The 18,857-nt window shown below is 43.9% G+C and overlaps 1 protein-coding gene across 4 annotated transcripts in view; it reads left to right on the top strand.

Annotated features, from left to right (window-relative positions):
• The first annotated feature begins 1,386 nt into the window (after positions 1 to 1,386).
• Positions 1,387 to 18,857, top strand: part of paqr7b (progestin and adipoQ receptor family member VII, b) — a 47,559-nt gene continuing 30,088 nt past the window's right edge. For 3 of the 4 annotated variants that reach the window (XM_088997852.1, XM_088997851.1, XM_088997853.1), the window contains exon 1: positions 1,387 to 1,597. Coding sequence is in view for 1 of the 4 variants with exons in the window: in XM_088997854.1 (XP_088853980.1) it covers positions 11,083 to 12,141 (1,059 nt within the window). In the remaining 3 variants the exon portion in view is untranslated. Of the gene's footprint in view, positions 1,598 to 11,076; positions 14,837 to 18,857 lie in introns of those variants that run through there. The other variant, XM_088997854.1, reaches the window with a different exon arrangement.

Genomic DNA, 18,857 nt, shown 5'->3' on the forward strand with positions numbered 1-18,857 from the left:
GACACACACACACACACACAGGTTCCAACAGAAGACCTTTTGGAACCTGCATGGACTCAAGATTCACCCAGACAACAGTCAAGTTTGGTGGAGGAAAAATCATGCACTTTTGTTTTTTTCTTTTTTGTGTGCCTTTTTTCTGTAAAATACTACTGTACAGTGTATTGTATACCTTTATCTGAGTTTACATGACATTAGTAGGGATCCGTAACTATAACTACTTTTACTGATAATTGGTCTCAGTTTTTGAACATTAACATGACATTTGTAATCAAGTTTTTATTTGCAATGCTGGTTCAACTTTACTGTTTGACGGTCATTCTAGCCTTTCCATTAAATGATCTGAATGCCATCATTGATCACTGAAACGTTACCAGCCTCTATTCCACTTGCCCTGTTGAATAGCAGTCACAGTGCATGCACTATTTACATGGTTAAGTCACACTGTCACAAGCCACCCCACATTCTGATAAACAGTGTCACCACAATGTGACAGGAAAAAAAACTTTCCCAGACTTGAGCGAAGACACAATGCACATATTTGACTGGGACAAACAATAGAGACCTTGTTGTTCACGAATGTCTAACGCAAGAATGGCAGATTGATTTGATGGCAAATCAAGATCTTTTTGGCATCCAATGTCAAGTTTTTAACTTTTAAAACTTAATGAAAAGTCTTATTAAAACCTCATTTGAAAACTTTAGTGGGCCACATTGTAGTTACAGTGTCCTTGCTTGGCCGATGATGACTGTCAGCTTTGTTTATGTAAAGTGCACAACAAATTGGTGGATAACTCATTTTGAAGTCAAGAATAATGGACTTCTTCTCATCCAAGAGGCTTTGTCAGCTAACTAAAATTTTGAACTACCAGCAAAATTTTACTGGGCTGTCGAAGCCTCTTAGATAAGAAGCGAAACGTCCGACAGCTTCAAAGAAGTACAGATGACGGCTGAAGAAACTTTTTCATCATTTTATTTGACATTCAATCTGTTTTTATACTTAAATCTTTGGTGTTTGGTCACCAACCAATTGCAATTATAATATGTTTAATTAATCTAAGAAACACTTTTTAAAATGTATGATGAAGGCGGAGGATCAAGAGAAACCCAAATAAACGTGCTGAGAACATACAGTACACATGGGAAACCTGGTACCTCAGAACTATGAGGCAATCATTCACTCACCATAAAACAATTGCAGTTAAATTGAATGAGGGTATTTTAACATGAAATAAGGTTAGACATTTGATGGCTTCTAATATGATACAAATGTCATCCAAGTGCAACAAATCATGGCTGTGGTGAAATGTCCCCTGTGGAGCGGCGGATTGATTACCCGGACAACAGCCCTTGATTGATGAAATGAAACGTACCGCAAAAAGGGCCCAAGTCTTGTCTTCTGATTGGTTGTTCGAGCCGCCTGTCAGAAGACCTTGTCATCCTCTTGGAGTCTGCGCCCTACCGTCAAGCACTGTTCCAGCCACGGCCATCCTCCATCCGTGTAATTCGTCGCACAATGTTTTTAATAATTTATCTGGCTGCCTGTCCTTTGTCGCTGGCAAATTCTAAGACGTTGGATTGAGTCCACCATTTACAGGTATGTGAGTCGCTTTCACGAGTTCAGATGATAAAAGGTAGATTTCCGCCTCGAGCAGAATTCCCCACAAGTGAAGGGGTATCTCAGGAATTCCATGCTAAACGCCCTATTGTCGTGTGATGAGCAAGGGGAGTTGAATAAGACATCACAGTTAAGAAAGTGTAAATCGCTCCCCTCTCCCAAAAAATGATTTTGAATTCACAGGCGTCTATCAGGTGCACGATTTCTTGGATCGAATGAGTGCAACAGGGCCTCGTAGAACAGCGTAACACTGATGTTTTCATAATTCCTGATCATGATCCACCACGTTTCCTATAGTAATCAAAGGTTTGCACGTACACAACAACCTTTTGTTAGGAGAAAAGGGTGTGGACGTCAGATGCATATGTTACGTAATCTTCAATTCACAACTACACGCACCCCCCCGCCCCCTCACATACACGGGAAATGCACTCGACTTGTCAAACTGGTCTCCTCTGTTCTTGATTGATGATATCCGATGTTGCTACTTGTATCATAAACAATGCTTTTTTTATCAATACAACATTCTTTAACAGTACCGAATTTAAAATTACCATTAGGGTTGAAGTACTACTTAAGTTGTTTTTTTTAATATGACAAACAACTGAAATGTTTACAACATTAACCACAACCTCCCTACAAATATGTACATTGTGTACAATGTACACAAGATTGTATGCAAAAAATGTCACTGTATGTGTGACCTTAGGATCTCCTCTCATCTAGACAAGATACAGTGAAAGACATTTCATAAATGTCAAATTAAACCTCTTCTTTTCCTTTTGGCTTTTCCCTTCAAGGGGGTCGCCACAGCAAATCACTGTCCTCCATCTTTAGAGGTTTGATCTGCATGTTTGTTTTGGCCAAGCTTTTATGTCGGATGCCCTTCCTGACACAACCCTCCGTATTTATCCGGGCTTGGGACCGGCACAAACCTGTGGTTCAGATAATGGAATTCATTCATTATATAAATAAGGTAATGAAAAAAAGATGTGTGTGTGAATTACCTTATTTTAAAAATAGTCATTGAAGTTGCAAGTTAATGTATATTGAAATATTAACACAAGCGTTTCAGATTGTTTTTTTACTACCTTTATAATACCTGATCGATAAGCCATAACATTAAGTGTACTGTAGAAGTATAGTAACAACCATAACAATACCCATCTCTCCAAGAAGTTTTCATTTGATGTCTCAGAGTCCTGAGCTTTTGGACATGAGATGACATACATTGACATTCTGAAAAAGAGGCTGCTCCCTACGCAGCCAGAAATATACCTCAAGTGGTCTTTCTGAAGCTGTAGCTCATGAACACGTTTTAACTCACTGAGTTCCCATATCGAACGCACAATTTATTTATTTTTGTACTTGTCTGAACCTCGAAATGAGCTCAGTCAGGGATGTCTTTTGCAACAAGGAAAGATACATGTTGTAAAGCTGCCGTCTTATTTGTTATCTATCTAACAGCAAAATGTATGTATTTATTTTTAACTTCTTGGTGCAACTATTTCAGCGCTCTCAAAAACGGGATCGCTGTGTGTTGTGCAAGCCTTTTACACATAATGGAGTTTTAAAAGTGCTTAGAACTTTTAGAGACCATATACTATTATGATAATGTTGAAAAAAAAAATAGGAATTACAGTAAAGTCTCGTTATATCGATATCGGATATATCGATAGTCCCGGTTATATCGCTACTATTTCTATGCACGCACGGAGAAAATTACATGCAAACAGGGTCGGATATATCGATAGTCCCGGTTATATCGATATTTTTTCGGACTCCCTTGAATATCGATATAACGAGACTTTACTGTAATTTGTTTTACCTTTAATGTTTCAAGTATGTGTGAAATGGTTCTGAAAAAAGGGATAGCTGAAATATGTTTACAATGTGGGTATTTTATGTGTTGTTTCAGGTCATGTCATCTGTAGTTGATTGACTTTTCCGCAAAAAATAAAAAATGTTGAAACATCGTGCCAGAAATGGCATACATTTACTGATCCAGGTCAAATTGAAAGCATTGCTGTTTTCATCTTATGCTGCCATTTGTTGTGAAAGCACTATAAATAAATTGATGAAAATTGATGGTTTGAAAGGAGAGTAAAAGAAAACAGCAGAATCCTTCACTAAATCGCCATGGTGGGGTGAGGTTCAATTTGGATCGTTCGTACAACAGACTTCCAAGGCAACATAGGCTTAGTTATGCTGATGAGGTGATACCAGAGCAAATGGGGTAATCAGGCCAGTCGTAGACCTCATACTCAGGCAGGACAATAGAAATAATCAGTCAGAACCATAGAAGTAATCAGTGTATTTGTTATTTAGTTTTTTTTTGTTCTTTTGACTTCAAGACGGCGCCGCGAGAGTGGCTGCCTTTCCAGCAGCTCATGTATTTAGTTTTTCTACTTTCATTCCTTTCATCACTTTGCTGCTGTGAAATGTAAATTTCTCCACTGTGAGACTAATAAAGGCATATCCAATCCAATATCCAATCCAAATATGTATGGTATCAAGTATGATCCCACGAAAGTGTCTCGGATTGAACAATTCACACCTGTCAGAAAATGCCCAGGACTGATGTCACAAATGATGAGATTGTAAATCCAACCTACAAGTTTCTCCCTAAAAGTAATCTCCTTGGAGTCTGAACACACATTTCCAGCCTCCAGCCTTCCCTGCCTAACATCATGTCTTATTGGAAAGGATCCTTACAGACCTTCTGTCATCTTTGGTCGTGCCATTGTCGTGTCTTCCATGTCTTAAGTGAAAGTTGGTAACACTCTTGAGCTTGGGAGAATAAAAACACCCTCCAAGTAGGGTGAAGGAGGTTGCCCTTTTTTCTTTGTATCCGCTGAAAAAGGTCAGATGCTCTGGAAATCATGTTAGGTGCGCATTGACATAGTGAAGCATCCTTGAGTTTTCATGCTGAAATTCACCTTGCACATTGAATGAAAATAATTCCGCACGACCTATCTGAAGATGTGCTTTTTGAACATCTCGAACCGTGGGAAGAACTCGCAGCGGCTGAAGGCCTCCACCTGGAAGAATGCCATTTTGGACTTGTTCTCTTTGGCCTGTTCAATGCTAGCCTATTCCACTTTCGAACAAGTCTGACCTCATTGGTATCAGTGTAACTCCCTCTGCTCATTGATTGGCACACAGACGCAGAGGTTATTGATACAACCAAGCGTAAAAAAGTTAAATGCCTGCAGGGAAGTAAAGTCAATGTTAGATAAACTATGGTTATTACATTGAAGGGGGAAACTCATAGATTTGGTATGAAATACATCAGTCCTGGAACTTTTTGGACACACCTTGCACAGATCTGACTCACATTAGCGTCAGCTAACACATCCGCAGACACACACACAGCGCAGAGCGCCGATGTGGAACTGACGCTTGGAATTGAAGCGGATTTACGCAGGACGGGATATGTGAGACCATCTCTTTTCGTCAATGGATGCTACAACGTGTTTGCTTTAAAAACTTAGCTTGTAGCAGACGTTCCACCATGACATCATTGATCCATTGGTGAAAAGGAGGCTTTGATCCTCTCCTCTTTCATCTAGAACTGCTTCATGCAATAAAGAGGGTGCCGAAAGTGCTTAAGATTGAATGACTGTCTGTCTTTTGTGTTGTATCACGTTATTTTTATTGTTTTTGACTTCAAGATGGCGCCCCGAGAGTGGCTGCCTTTACAGCAGCGCCTGATTTTGTTTTTGCTGCTGTGAAATCAAAATTTCTCTACTGTGAGACAAGTAAAGGCTCATATAATCTAACTATTAGCCCCAGTGATTTGTCACAGAATATCTTAAATAAATAATAATATATATGTTTTGCGGACAGATGAAAGCAAACTAGGGATACCATTTCTATAGCAACTTAAGTTACATAAAAAAAAGAAAAGACTACTTAGGTAACCATAATTGAGAATCCATTATCTCCCTGGGCAGTGAAATAATTCAATGTATTAAAAACATTTCTCATAACATCGACTGACTATGTTGCTTTAAGAAATGCGAGGTTTTGCCATAGGCTGTTGAGCAAAATGTTGAGCAACAGTTCAGTGTTGCTGTCCAAGGCCACATTTTCCATTTCTTCTAGACACTGACATTATATATCATTTTAAAGTGTTTTATCCTGAATAAATCCATCCATCTATCGATCCATGCATTCACATTCTGCATATATTTACGCAAATGTACCACATTACAAAAGGCATTGTATAGCTCATTCAAAGCATTCAAGGATACCAATCATTTTCTTTCAAAACGATTTGTGCTTCTGTCATTTCCATTATTGCGGGAGGGGGGGAGGGTGCCTGCTTGCCTGTCTGACCTCCACTGAAAGCTTCCTTCATGGTTCTGTTCTCTGTTATGCCTGTCAACACTATCCTTTCCTCCGCGACCACGGCAGAAGTATTACTTTTCGAATATCGGATGTATTTTTTTTCGCTTCATGAGTTTATTGCTTAGTGTCATGGGGGTCTCTTGAATGCACAAAATAAATCCCACGTATTATTATTTTGTCTTGTCAACAAGAATGATGCTACTGTGTGTGTGTGTGTGTGTGTGTGTGTGTGTGTGTGTGTGTGTGTGTGTGTGTGTGTGCCACTTCCCTCATCACAAACAGACTTTATTCTGTCAAAATATTTTTCTCCACCTAAAAACTGTACATGTCGAGTTAGTGCTGATCCGTATACACAGATGCTTTTCTTTTGGAAACAAGAACCCCCCAAAAGTAATTGGAATAACCTTTTCATGGTCCTGTTTTTGACCGCCTCTGAATCATGATATTGGAACAAAAGGTTGATATATTGCATCTGTTATTTAGTTTGCAAACGAACATCCTGAAACTATACTTGGAAAAAGGAGCAACCGAGGCTTGATATCTATCGCACTCTTAAAAGTGCCTTAACTTCATTGAAGTTACCTTTAATATGGGTGGATCTCTAAAAGTAAAATATACACTTTAAAATGTTTTAATTGTAGAATTGTGTAATAAATGAAAACTCTATACTGAAATCAGAGCCTACAGACTAAAGACATATATTAATTCATTCACTGCCAAATTCCATTCCAGTGCCGGGGTTTTTGTCATTGTCACTCAAATTCCAGGACTCACAGAATATTGGGTTTTAGGATTACATAAACATTCAATTCGGTGTAAGAAACCTTAAACTCTCTTTTTCTTCCTCTTTTCCTTTCGGCTTTTCCCTTCAAGGGGTCGCCACAGCGAATCAGAGTCCTCCATCTTCAGATGTTTGATCCGCATGTTTGTTTTGGCCAAGCTTTTACGTCTGATGCTCTTCCTAACACAACCCTCTGTATTTATCCGGGCTTGGGACCGGCACAAGATGACTTATCTTTGTGGCTACAGAACAAGCAGCTCGCTCTTCTGTCATCAGAAAAAAAAGTTCATTCTTAAGTTATATGCATCTGGAGTTATCTGAGCTTGAAATGGTAGTAGTAGTAGTAATGGCTAGTAAATATAATCCAATAGATACATATTGGTTTATATAGCGCTTTAACAACAGCTGAAGCGATAACAAAGCACTAACATGGACAAAAGGCAAATGTTGTCCCCTCGTGGAAAGGAAAAACATTGCCAGAGGTCTGACCAGCGCTTTATCGGCACCCTCAGCAAGGAAAACCAAAACCCGACCACATTTGGGAATGGCGCTCCATGTCATACTTTTCAATTCCTGAATAAATTCGCAAATGGCAGCGAATGAGTTAAAAATGAAATGCAGGTGCAGTTGTGTCTCTGTAATAGTATGTTGTACATTTCTGGTCTTCACAGTCATTCACAAACCGGTATAGGACTTCCGGGACGAGCGGACGCTGGCGCGCTTTGGCTGCCGCTGCTTTCCCGCGTAATGTTTTTTACCTTCTTTTAGCCTTTTAAACCTCTTTTTAGCTTTTTTTATGGTTCACGAACCTCTGGAATTACCAGACAGTCACCAAACGAACGTTGGCTATCGATCCATCTCATGATTCCGGTCGCTTATCCGGATCACTGACGAAGCCGCGTTATCATCTCCACCCACCTGTTCCCGCCGACGAGGGCTACCTGGCCGCTGCCTCCCTCTAGGTGAATATCATGGCGCTTCTCCATCGACCTGTTGGGCGGCTACAGTACTCGGCGGCGGAGCTGCTGAAGTTCCGCTCCCGATGGACGAGCGTGCCACCGGCGATTCTCCGGTTTCCGGAAATCGCTCGTCGCCCTTCACGGAGGTATATCCACCGCGGATCACGTCGTGGCTTTCACCTCGATGGCTCCAAGGATATCACCTCCCTGTGGTCATCCGTCCGCCAGCCGCGCAGAGGGAGTAGCCGCACGATCGACCACCGTATGTTAGCCGGCCTGGCTAGGTCGGCTAATGCGCCTCGTCGTGGGGACGCCACCAGCGTCAACTTCGGCCTCCTCAATGTCCGCTCGCTTACGGGAAAGGGGTGTCTTATCCAAGACATTCTAATTGACCGTAAGCTTGACTTTTTTTGTATAACTGAGACTTGGCAAACGGCGGGAGACTTCTCCGAGCTCAATGGCGCAACTCCACCAGGCTTTGTTTACATTGCTAAGCCCCGCCTCTCAGGCCGCGGAGGTGGACTTGCGATACTTTACCGCAAGAACTGGAGAATCCTTCAAGTTTCTATCCAGGAAACCCAATCTTTTGAATGTCTTGCGTGTAAAATTTCTGGACCCTCACCCACCATCATAGCCACTGTATACCGTGCACCAAAACCACATTGTGACTTTCTAAAAGAATTCTCTGAGGTCCTCACACACCTCTCCACCTTGTCACCGAATGTAATTATTCTCGGAGACTTCAACATCCACATGGACAATTCCACTCTTCCCCTCACTAAAGACTTCACCTCCTCACTCGACAGCCTTGGTCTGCACCAATTCTCGGATTTTCCCACCCACATAAAAGGCCACACCCTGGACCTCATCTGCATGTCTGGCCTTACCCCTAAGAATTGCACAGCTGATGAAATCCCTATAACAGACCATTTCCTGGTTTCATTCAATGTTTCCATCACTCTCTCTCTCCCCTAACCACCCCGTGTCATCACATATCGCAACATCAAGGACATCAACGTTGCCACCCTTGCTGAGATGATTGCCACCCTGACTCTGGACCACAACTCTTCTCCTGATGAACTTGTCTCCCGGTACAACGCGGACCTCACGAACACCCTCAACGCCCTTGCTCCTGTAAAGTCCCGGTCTGTTCAATTTACCCGACCTGCACCCTGGTTCACCCCCCATCTCCGCTCCATCAAGACAAAGACTCGCCAACTTGAAAGACTTTACAGAAAGTCCGGGCTCACTATCCACAAGGACATGTATGCAACTCACCTTACCCTTTATAAGGACTCTATCTCACGCGCTAAATCGCTTTATTACTCTGGACTCATTGATTCAAATTCTGGTAACTCACGGGCCCTCTTTTCCCTCTATCACAAAATCACACAATCTCCTATCTCTCTCCCCTCTCACTTTTATTCCTCTGAGACATGCAACACTCTACTGATGTTTTTTAGCGAAAAGATCAACAAAATCCATCAGCACCTCGGGTCCTCTGTCCGCCCCCCTTCTCCCAGCCTTTCTACTCCTTCCAAACTTTTTTCCGCTTTTGCACTCCCCCATCCCTCTATAATCTCAGACATTATCACTAAATCCAAGAACTCCTCCTGTCAACTCGACCCCCTCACCACTATCCTTATCAAGTCCTGCCTACCCTCTCTTCTCCCATTTATTTCTACCATTATTCACTCCTCATTATCAACTGGAATTGTTCCTATCCCACTCAAAACCGCAGCTGTCACTCCAATCTTGAAAAAACCTGGCTCAGACCCTAACGATTTCAATAACTTACGTCCAATTTCCCACCTTCCATTCATCGCCAAAATTCTTGAAAAGACAGTTGTTTCCCAGCTTCACTCACACCTCACTCACAATAACCTCTACGAACAATTCCAGTCTGGTTTCCGCCCCCGCCACAGTACTGAATCGGCTCTCATAAAAATCACGAATGATCTTTTTATGGCATCCGATGCCGGTTCACTCTCCATCCTCATTCTTCTCGACCTGACCTCAGCTTTTGACACCATTTCCCACCCTATCCTTCTCGACAGACTTTCCACCCTAGGCATCACCCACACTCCACTCCGCTGGTTTCATTCCTATCTCTCTGATCGCGCACAATTCATCCAAATAAACTCGTTCACCTCACGGTCCTCTCCGGTGTCCTCTGGTGTGCCTCAAGGGTCTGTCCTGGGGCCACTTCTCTTTATTATCTACCTACTTCCTCTTGGCAATATTTTCCGTAAGTTTGGCATTCACTTTCACTGCTTCGCGGATGACACCCAACTCTACCTCTCCAGCAAACCCGACGCTTCTCTTCCACCTTCATCCCTCTCATGTTGCCTCTCAGAAATTAAATCCTGGCTTTCCCATAACTTTCTCAAGCTCAACAGTGAAAAAACTGAACTTCTTCTTGTCGGTACCAAATCCACCCTCCACAAAACTAACAGTTTCTCCCTCACCATTGACAGTTCTACCGTGTCCCCCTCCCCTCAGGTCAAGAGTCTGGGTGTCATCCTCGATAGCTCACTTTCCTTTCACTCCCATATTAATAACATTACTCGTTCTGCTTATTTCCACCTCCGTAATATTAACCGTCTCCGTCCCTCGCTCACCCCTCACTCCGCTGCTATCCTTATCCACAGTCTTGTCACCTCCCGCATCGATTATTGCAACGCACTTCTCTTCGGTGTCAATCAGAAATTTCTCCATAAACTCCAACTCGTCCAAAATTCTTCAGCCCGGATCATCACTACAACCCCCTCCTTTCACCACATCACCCCTGTACTCCAGCAACTCCACTGGCTACCGGTTAAACATCGTATCGAATTCAAAATACTTCTGTTTACTTTCAAAGCCATCCATAACCTTGCTCCTCCCTATCTTTCTGACCTGCTTCAAATCTCTGTTCCCTCTCGGTCCCTCAGATCCTCATCCTCCCTTCACCTCTATGTGCCCTCTGCCCGTCTCACCACGATGGGATGCAGAGCTTTCAGCCGCTCTGCTCCCAAACTCTGGAATTCACTCCCACCCAACATCCGTAATATTGACTCCCTCCCTATTTTCAAGGCTCATCTCAAAACCCATTTGTTTAAAATTGCTTTCAATGTCTAATTCTCTCTGCTATTTTATTATTTATCATTTTACTTATGGTTTTATTGTTATGTGCTGTGTTCTATTGTTTTTGTTGTAAAGTGTCCTTGGGTGTTTTGAAAGGCGCTTGAAATAAAATGTATTATTATTATTATTCAAACCTGAGGGAAACCATATCATTCCTAATTTAGATTTTCAATCCCACACACTAAATTTACCCCTGCACTCTCCTTTTCTCCCCCCACCCCCTGCGTCCCCGCTTGTAGTTTGCCATGGCGACGGTGGTGATGGAGCAGATCGGCCGCCTGTTTATCAACGCCCAACAGCTGCGTCAGATACCTCAGCTGCTGGAATCGGCCTTCCCCACCTTGCCTTGCACCGTCAAGGTATCTGACGTTCCCTGGGTGTTCCAAGAGCGTCACATCCTCACTGGCTACAGGCAGCCTGACCACAGCTGGCGCTACTACTTCCTCACCCTCTTCCAAAGGCACAACGAGACCATTAACGTATGGACACACCTGCTGGCCGCCTTGGTCATCTTGGTGAAGTGGCAGGAGATCTCACAGACGGTTGATTTTTTGCGAGACCCGCACGCTCAGCCCCTCTTCATCATCCTCCTCACCGCCTTCACCTACCTCTCCTTTAGCGCACTCGCTCATCTCTTGTCGGCCAAATCCGAGCTGTCTCACTATACCTTCTACTTCCTGGACTACGTGGGGGTGGCCGTCTACCAGTATGGCAGCGCCTTGACGCATTACTACTACGCCATCGAAGAGGCTTGGCACGCCAGAGTGCAAGGGTTCTTTTTACCTGCCGCTGCATTCCTGGCCTGGCTCACGTGCTTTGGCTGCTGCTATGGCAAATACGTCAGTCCCACGCTGCCCAAGTTCACTCACAAGCTTTTCCAAGTGGTGCCGTCGGCCCTGGCTTACTGTTTAGACATCAGTCCCGTGGTTCACCGCATATACACGTGCTACCAGGAAGGTTGCTCTGACCTGGTTGTGGTCCTCCACCTCTACCAAGTGCTCTTTTTCCTCATCGGCGCCTATTTTTTTTCCTGCCCTCACCCAGAAAGCTGGTTCCCAGGGAAATGTGACTTCATCGGGCAGGGCCACCAGATCTTTCATGTGTTTGTCATGTTCAGCACCCTCGTGCAGATTGAAGGTCTGCGGATAGACTTCAGCGAGCGACGTCCACTCTACGAACGACTCCATGGCGATCTCGCTCACGACGCCGTCGCGCTCTTTATCTTCACCACCTGCTGCAGTGCACTCACTGCCTTTTACGTGCGCAAACGTGTACATGCTTCTCTCCATGAAAAGTATGCATAGATGTCATTTCAAAGTGCTCTATAATAGGGGGTTCAAACTCATTTTCGTCGCAGGACAGGTAATTTCTCATTTCGAATCCGTCAAAAATCTGATGTTTTCATATGCAGGCATGCATCTGGGCCACGCCCTTGCGCCATTCACGCATTACGCCAACTTTGTAACTACATTGCGTCAACACTGGTGCAAATCTATTACGATTAGCGCATATTGCTACGTGATCTGCGCCACATATGACATACTTCTGTTACAATAGCTAAAGAAACAAATTCCGTTAAACAGGAATTGAAATCTTTGTTTTCCTTTCCAGATTTTAACTTTCGTCATCTGCCATCTTGCCTCACCGATATCTAGCCATGATCACCTTGCATTTGTTTCGGTCCATTCCAAAGTTGTGGTAGAGGATATCGGATTTTTCCGCGATCCGCCGGAAACTGCGGAAAGATATAATTGAATATTCATTTACCCATGGCACATTGAAGTGTTTACATCGAACATGGCGGATGGTTGAAACATGGAGCGTGAGAACAGGAGTAAAACTCAAAAAGACCACGAAAACAGTCAGCAAGCAAGCATATTCTAATTTTTTTAAGAAACAATCAAATACGGCTGTGGGGGTGAGTGACAATTTATTGCAGCAAACTGCTGTTAATAATTCAAATGTAGTGAATGATGTCAGAGCTGTTGCAGCACATTGGAAATCTTTAAAGCAAAGACATTTGTTTAAGTAGACACCAGTCAGAAATATTGTGCTAAGACTGTTCTTTGTTTTCACTGTCATACCGTAGAATATCAACATAGCCCAGGATTGTGTAGTAATGACAAAATTGAAAATATTTATTTTAAGTATGATTACATTCGTTGACTTGAATTAAAATTGTAGATATTAGAAAAAGATTTTATTTTTTACTTTTATTTGCAATTTCAAAATATCATGCTCCAATGAATTTATTTTGGTTTATTTTAAACAGTTTTGTATACTTGGGCAATCTATTTAAATCAGGCCCCATCAATTTTAGAATTTAGCCCCCTTTTCAGACATAAGAGGGCCAACTGATGCACCCCTGCATATGCACACAACCAATTTTTCAATTTATTTTGAAAGGTGGATTGGAACAAAACACGCTCAATGTTAAAATGGAAGAAAAAAACAACTGTAGTATTTTAGCAAAAAAACATGAAATGATTTGTTGAGCCCTCTCTGGGCCCCTGGGGTTGAATTTGATACTTGCACTGTACAGTAACCAACAATTATATTCCATGTATTCTTTTGTAACAGTGACGTTTTTCTTGTTTAATCTGCCAAACTACAGTGAACATTTCCCAGCTCGTTTGTTAGTCCGCAAGGGGTTTGTCCCTTCAAAAAATTCCAAAGGTGCATGTTATACATTTGAAATGTTGTTTTTGATCATGCACATTTTTTTTCTATGAGCATGCAACAGTTCTTGATCTGATGTCTCAACATGCTTTTCCTCTTCTTCTAAAATTCAGCAAAATTCAAGAGACTGATGAAAGGAATCTCGTTGTTGCTTACGGAATTCAGATGGTCGCTGTCATATTAACAATAAGAGGTAGGATAAATGTTTGTCGACAAGAGCCGTGCATTTTAAGTAAATGCAGATTTATTTTCCTCCACCCAAAAATGCATTTTTTCCCCTTGGGTTGTACAGCAAAAAAAGTCAGACTCACCATGATGTTGTTGAAGGGGTGACCAATCATTCAGAGACCAAGAACCATTTTTTAACGGTGTTACTGGAAGGAGCCACATTGTATATGGGTACACATAAACATCACCACATCCGTTATGGGCGCGCACGCACACACACACACACACACACACACACACACACACAAAGTGTACTTAACACTATTTCGTAAACTGATTTCATAAATTAAAATGATCTGGATGAAGATTCATTTAAAAAACTAAATGTATAGTCTATTTCAAAAATGCGTCTGGATCCATATGATTTGATATTGTGCAATCTCTGATGAAATGAAATTAAGTAAATGTAAGAACTTTTTTTCCCATTGTACTTTTGATCACATTCTTTTTGTCTCATCTTTTTGATGAAATTGTACAGTATGTGCCTCTTGCATGCCTCTCTAAAATCCCGATGTTATAGTGTAACAAATTTTTCCTGCACTGACAGCATTTTGTGTTACTACTGAATATCAGACATTTCTAACCTTGCTTTGCGCCCTCAACGATTAATGCACATTTTCCCTGAAGGAATGAGAGATCATTATGAATCTAATATTTTTTACTCTTGGTGCAGTGTTGCTCTGAAGCACCCGATTGTTTTTGCTTTTGCTGCAGATATGGTTTAGTGATAGTATTTTAGCTATGTCATCTCAGAAAAATTTGTTTGATCCATTGCAGCATTCGCTCCTCTTGATGATGGTGTTTTATGAATGTGTTTTTAATAACACTGATGGCACTACTGAAAGACAATTTCAAAGACAATATAAATGATGTCGTCACGGTAGCGCAAAAGGTGAGTTCGAACTGACAATCAGTTGACTCATGCTCTGCCCTAATCAACGTTGTACATATTGTGGTTGACCACGTTGGCTATGTTTACATGCATGACGATTTTATACGTGTTACTGTGGATATTCTATTGGTGGTGTAGACAGTTTAACACAGTGATATAAAACCTCTACTTAATAGTTGGTTTTTAAATCTATATATATATATATATATATATATATAGGTAGATATACACATATATATATATATATATATATATATATATATGTGTGTAGATATATCGCATATATATATGGGTATATATGGGTGTGTATATATATATATATATATATATATATATATATATATATATATATACAGTGAGACCTCAACTTACGAACTTAATTGGTTCCCAGACAGAGTGTGTAAGGCGTGTGTATCTCAAAAGTGTGTAGTCAGTGTGTATCTCAAAAAATATTTTCCCATAGGAAACCATTAAAATGGGAATAATCTGTTCCCAGGTTTCCATAAAATATACTTTTCAACTAAATAAGCCTTAAAACTACACACAACATACCTTATTCTATGTATAATAAATGTGCTATTGTATTGTAATGAAAGAAATACACTGCATTGTATCATAAAGTCACTTTATTTACATTTGTAATGGTCATTGATGGCTAGATGGAATGGCGTTGGAGGTCGAAGGTCAAAGGGAATTGCTGTTTGGAAAGAGCGGCACATTACATGAGGACTGTAATTAAAGAAATAAACTGCTGTAAAATAAAGTTTTATTTACCTTTTTGATGTTCGTTGATGGCTTATGGAAGGAGAGTCACCTTCCATAAGGACTGTTGGTAACTTAACCTCTGGTGCTGTTCGGCCATGTGTTTCCGCCGAAGATCACTCCGCCAGCCGTGGTGGGTGTGTATTATGAAAATAGTGCCTATAATAAGGTTTAATTTTCAGAAATTTGACGTTTGTAAGACGAAAAGTTTGTAAGATAAGGTGTTTGTAAGTTGAGGTCTCACTGTACAGTAAAGTCTCGTTATATCGATATCGGTTATATCGATAGTACTGCTTATTACGATACTATCTCTATGAACGCAAGAAGAAAATTTACGTGCCGCAGGATCGGATATATCGATAGTCCGGTTATATCGATATTTTTTCCAACTCCCGAGAATATCGATATAACAAGACTTTACTGTATATATATATATATATATATATATATATATATATATATATATATATATATATATATATGGAATTATTATATGGAATTAATGTATCGAGTCACATTTGTTTTTGTACCACTGTTTTGAGTAATGAGCAGATTTGTTGGCAGTATTTTTTTGCCGCAATTGACATGTCACCTCCACCTATTATCTAAATTGCATGTTTTAAAAAAGCAGAACATGGGTAGTATATTGTGTCAAAGCGAATGTGTTAACAAAGCCTCGAATGATGCCACCCAGGTTTGCCTTCATAATAGAAAGCAAGATGAGAGGGGCCAGAAGGTCTTCTGTCATTTGACTGACTGAACTAAAAAGAAGTAAACTGTTGCATTACCTTAAACCTCCCAGATTGTTGTCTTCTTATTTTATCTTAAAACGTGTAGAAGCTCACCAGAAAAGATGAACACAATAATGTCAAATGGGAAATGACACTTCTATTGTAAGGGGAGATAATAGCAATTGAAAAAATGAAAATGGATCAGCACCCCCCGCGACCCTAATGAGGAATAAGCGGTACGGAAAATGGATGGATGGATGGATAGACTTTATGAGTTAAAGCGGAGTGCTGATTGTCAGAAGGATGAAGTGCAAAATGTCACGACATTGTCACGTCACTTGAGGCTCGAGGGCTGGGCTCGAGTGACGAAAGGAAAGCAGGGGGTGTGGATCCGAAATACACGGCGAGACAGATACTCGTATACAAAAGTCTTTACTGAGGCACGCATAAAAAAGGACAGCAGGATGAGGTGAGTGAGGGAGATCGGTGACAGCTGATCTGACGGCACGGAAGTCCAGGATGGCTTTCAGAATACTCCGACGGCGCCAGAATGGCGCGATCGGGAGATATAGTCAGAAGGCACAATCAAGGGAATGACAATCAGCTGTGGGGACCCAGGTGCGTGATGATGGGAGGGGCCGTCTCCCGGGAGCAGCGGAGGAGGTGACAGGAGGGGCGGGGCGCGCCCAGGACGGCGACGAGATGTGACAGTGCCCCCCCCTCAACGGACGCCTCTTGGCGGCCCACCAGGTTTGGAGGGGTGAGCCGCATGGAACGCCCGGATGAGAGATGGGTCGAGGATCCAGGCACGTGGGACCCACTGTCGTTCCTCCGGTCCATAGCCCTCCCAGTCGACCAGGTACTGCACTCCTCTGCCCATGCGCCTGGAGTCCATTATCTCCCGCACGGTGTAGACCGGTCCGTCGGCCAACATCCGGGGGGGAGGTGGGGGGGTGGGCGTGGGGGCTAAGGAGCAGGTTTCCACTGGCTTGAGGAGGGAAACATGGAAAACGGGGTGGATCCTCATGGTGGGTGGCAGCCGGAGCCTCACCGAGACCGGGCTGAGGATGGCCTCGATGGGGAAGGGACCCGTGAAGCGTGGGCCCAGCTTGGCTGAAGACCCTGCCAGCCGAAGGTCCCTCGTCGACAGCCACACCTCCTGCCCGACCTGGTAGTTGGGTGCCTGTCTCCGGTGACGGTCCGCCACCCGCTGGTTCCGGGATGCGGTGCGTGTCAGGGCGTCCCTGGTTTCCTTCCAGACTCGGTGGGCCCGTCTGAGGTGATGTTCAATAGACGGGACCTCCACCTGGCCCTCCTGAGTGGGAAACAAGGGCGGCTGATAGCCACAGGCGGACATAAATGGGGACCGACCTGTGGCTGCGGAGACCAGGGAGTTGTGGGTGTACTCCACCCAGGGTAGGTGCAGGGCCCACGACGCCGGGTTGTGGAGGCACACGCACCGGAGGGCCGCCTCCAGGTCCTGGTTCTTCCTCTCCGTCTGTCCGTTGGTCTGGGGATGGTATCCAGACGACAGGCTCGCCGACGCCCCTAGGGACCGACAGAAACGTTTCCATACCTTGGACACGAACTGCGGTCCCCGGTCCGACACGATGTCCGTCGGAATCCCGTGGAGACGGACGACGTGGTTAACCAGGAGTTGAGCCGTCTCGATGGCGGACGGCAACCTGGTTAACAGGACGAAGTGGGCCTACTTGGAGAATCGGTCCACAACGGTAAGGACGACCGTCTTGCCACGGGAGGGGGGGAGGCCTGTCACGAAGTCAACGGAGATGTGGGACCAGGGTCTGGACGGTACCGGTAGCGGCCGGAGGAGTCCTGCCGGGGGCTGATGGGAGGCTTTCCCACAGGCACAGGTCGGGCAGGCCTTCACGAAGAGGGTGATGTCCCTCCGGAACCCCGGCCACCAGAACCGTTGGGCGATGAGTTGGATCGTCCTGTTGACCCCCGGGTGACAAGCTATCTTGGAGGTGTGCCCCCAGACGAGCACCTCCGTGCGAAGAGGGGGGGGGACGAACAGGCGATCCTTAGGACAGCCCCTGGGGATGGGGGTCGTCCCCTGGGCTTGCTGTACTTTTCTCTCAACCTCCCACCTCAGGGCACCCAGGATGCGTTGGGCCGGCAGGATGTTGGTGGTGGTCTCCTCCCTTTCTGCCGGCTCATGGATGCGGGATAGGGCATCGGGCTTGGTGTTCTGTGACCCTGGGCAGTAGGTGAGAGAAAAGTTAAACCGGGTGAGGAAGAGTGACCATCGGGCCTGTCTTGAGTTTAGTCTCTTGGCCGACCGGATGGCCGCCAGGTTTTTATGGTCCGTGAAGACGGTGAAGGGGTGTTTCGCTCCCTCAAGCCAGTGTCTCCATTCCTGAAGGGCCAGGACGACCGCCAGCAGTTCCCGGTTGCCGACGTCATAGTTGGCCTCGGCGGGGCTGAGCCGGCGGGAGAAGAAGGCGCATGGGCGTAGCTTCTGGTCCATGGGAGAGCGCTGGGATAGGACGGCCCCTACTCCGGATTCGGATGCGTCAACCTCGACCGTGAACGGGAGATCCGGGTTGGGATGACGCAGAACTGGGGGGTTAGTGAAGGCAAGACGGAGGCGGTTGAATGCCCCCTCAGCGTCGGGCGTCCACCTGAAGGGGATCTTAGAGGACGTGAGGTTAGTGAGGGGGAGTGCCTTCTGACTATACCCGCGGATGAAGCGGCGGTAGAAGTT

The sequence above is a fragment of the Hippocampus bargibanti genome, linkage group LG06, assembly GCF_051943395.1.
Source record: "Hippocampus bargibanti isolate YZ-2025 linkage group LG06, ASM5194339v1, whole genome shotgun sequence".
Taxonomy (NCBI): domain Eukaryota; kingdom Metazoa; phylum Chordata; class Actinopteri; order Syngnathiformes; family Syngnathidae; genus Hippocampus; species Hippocampus bargibanti.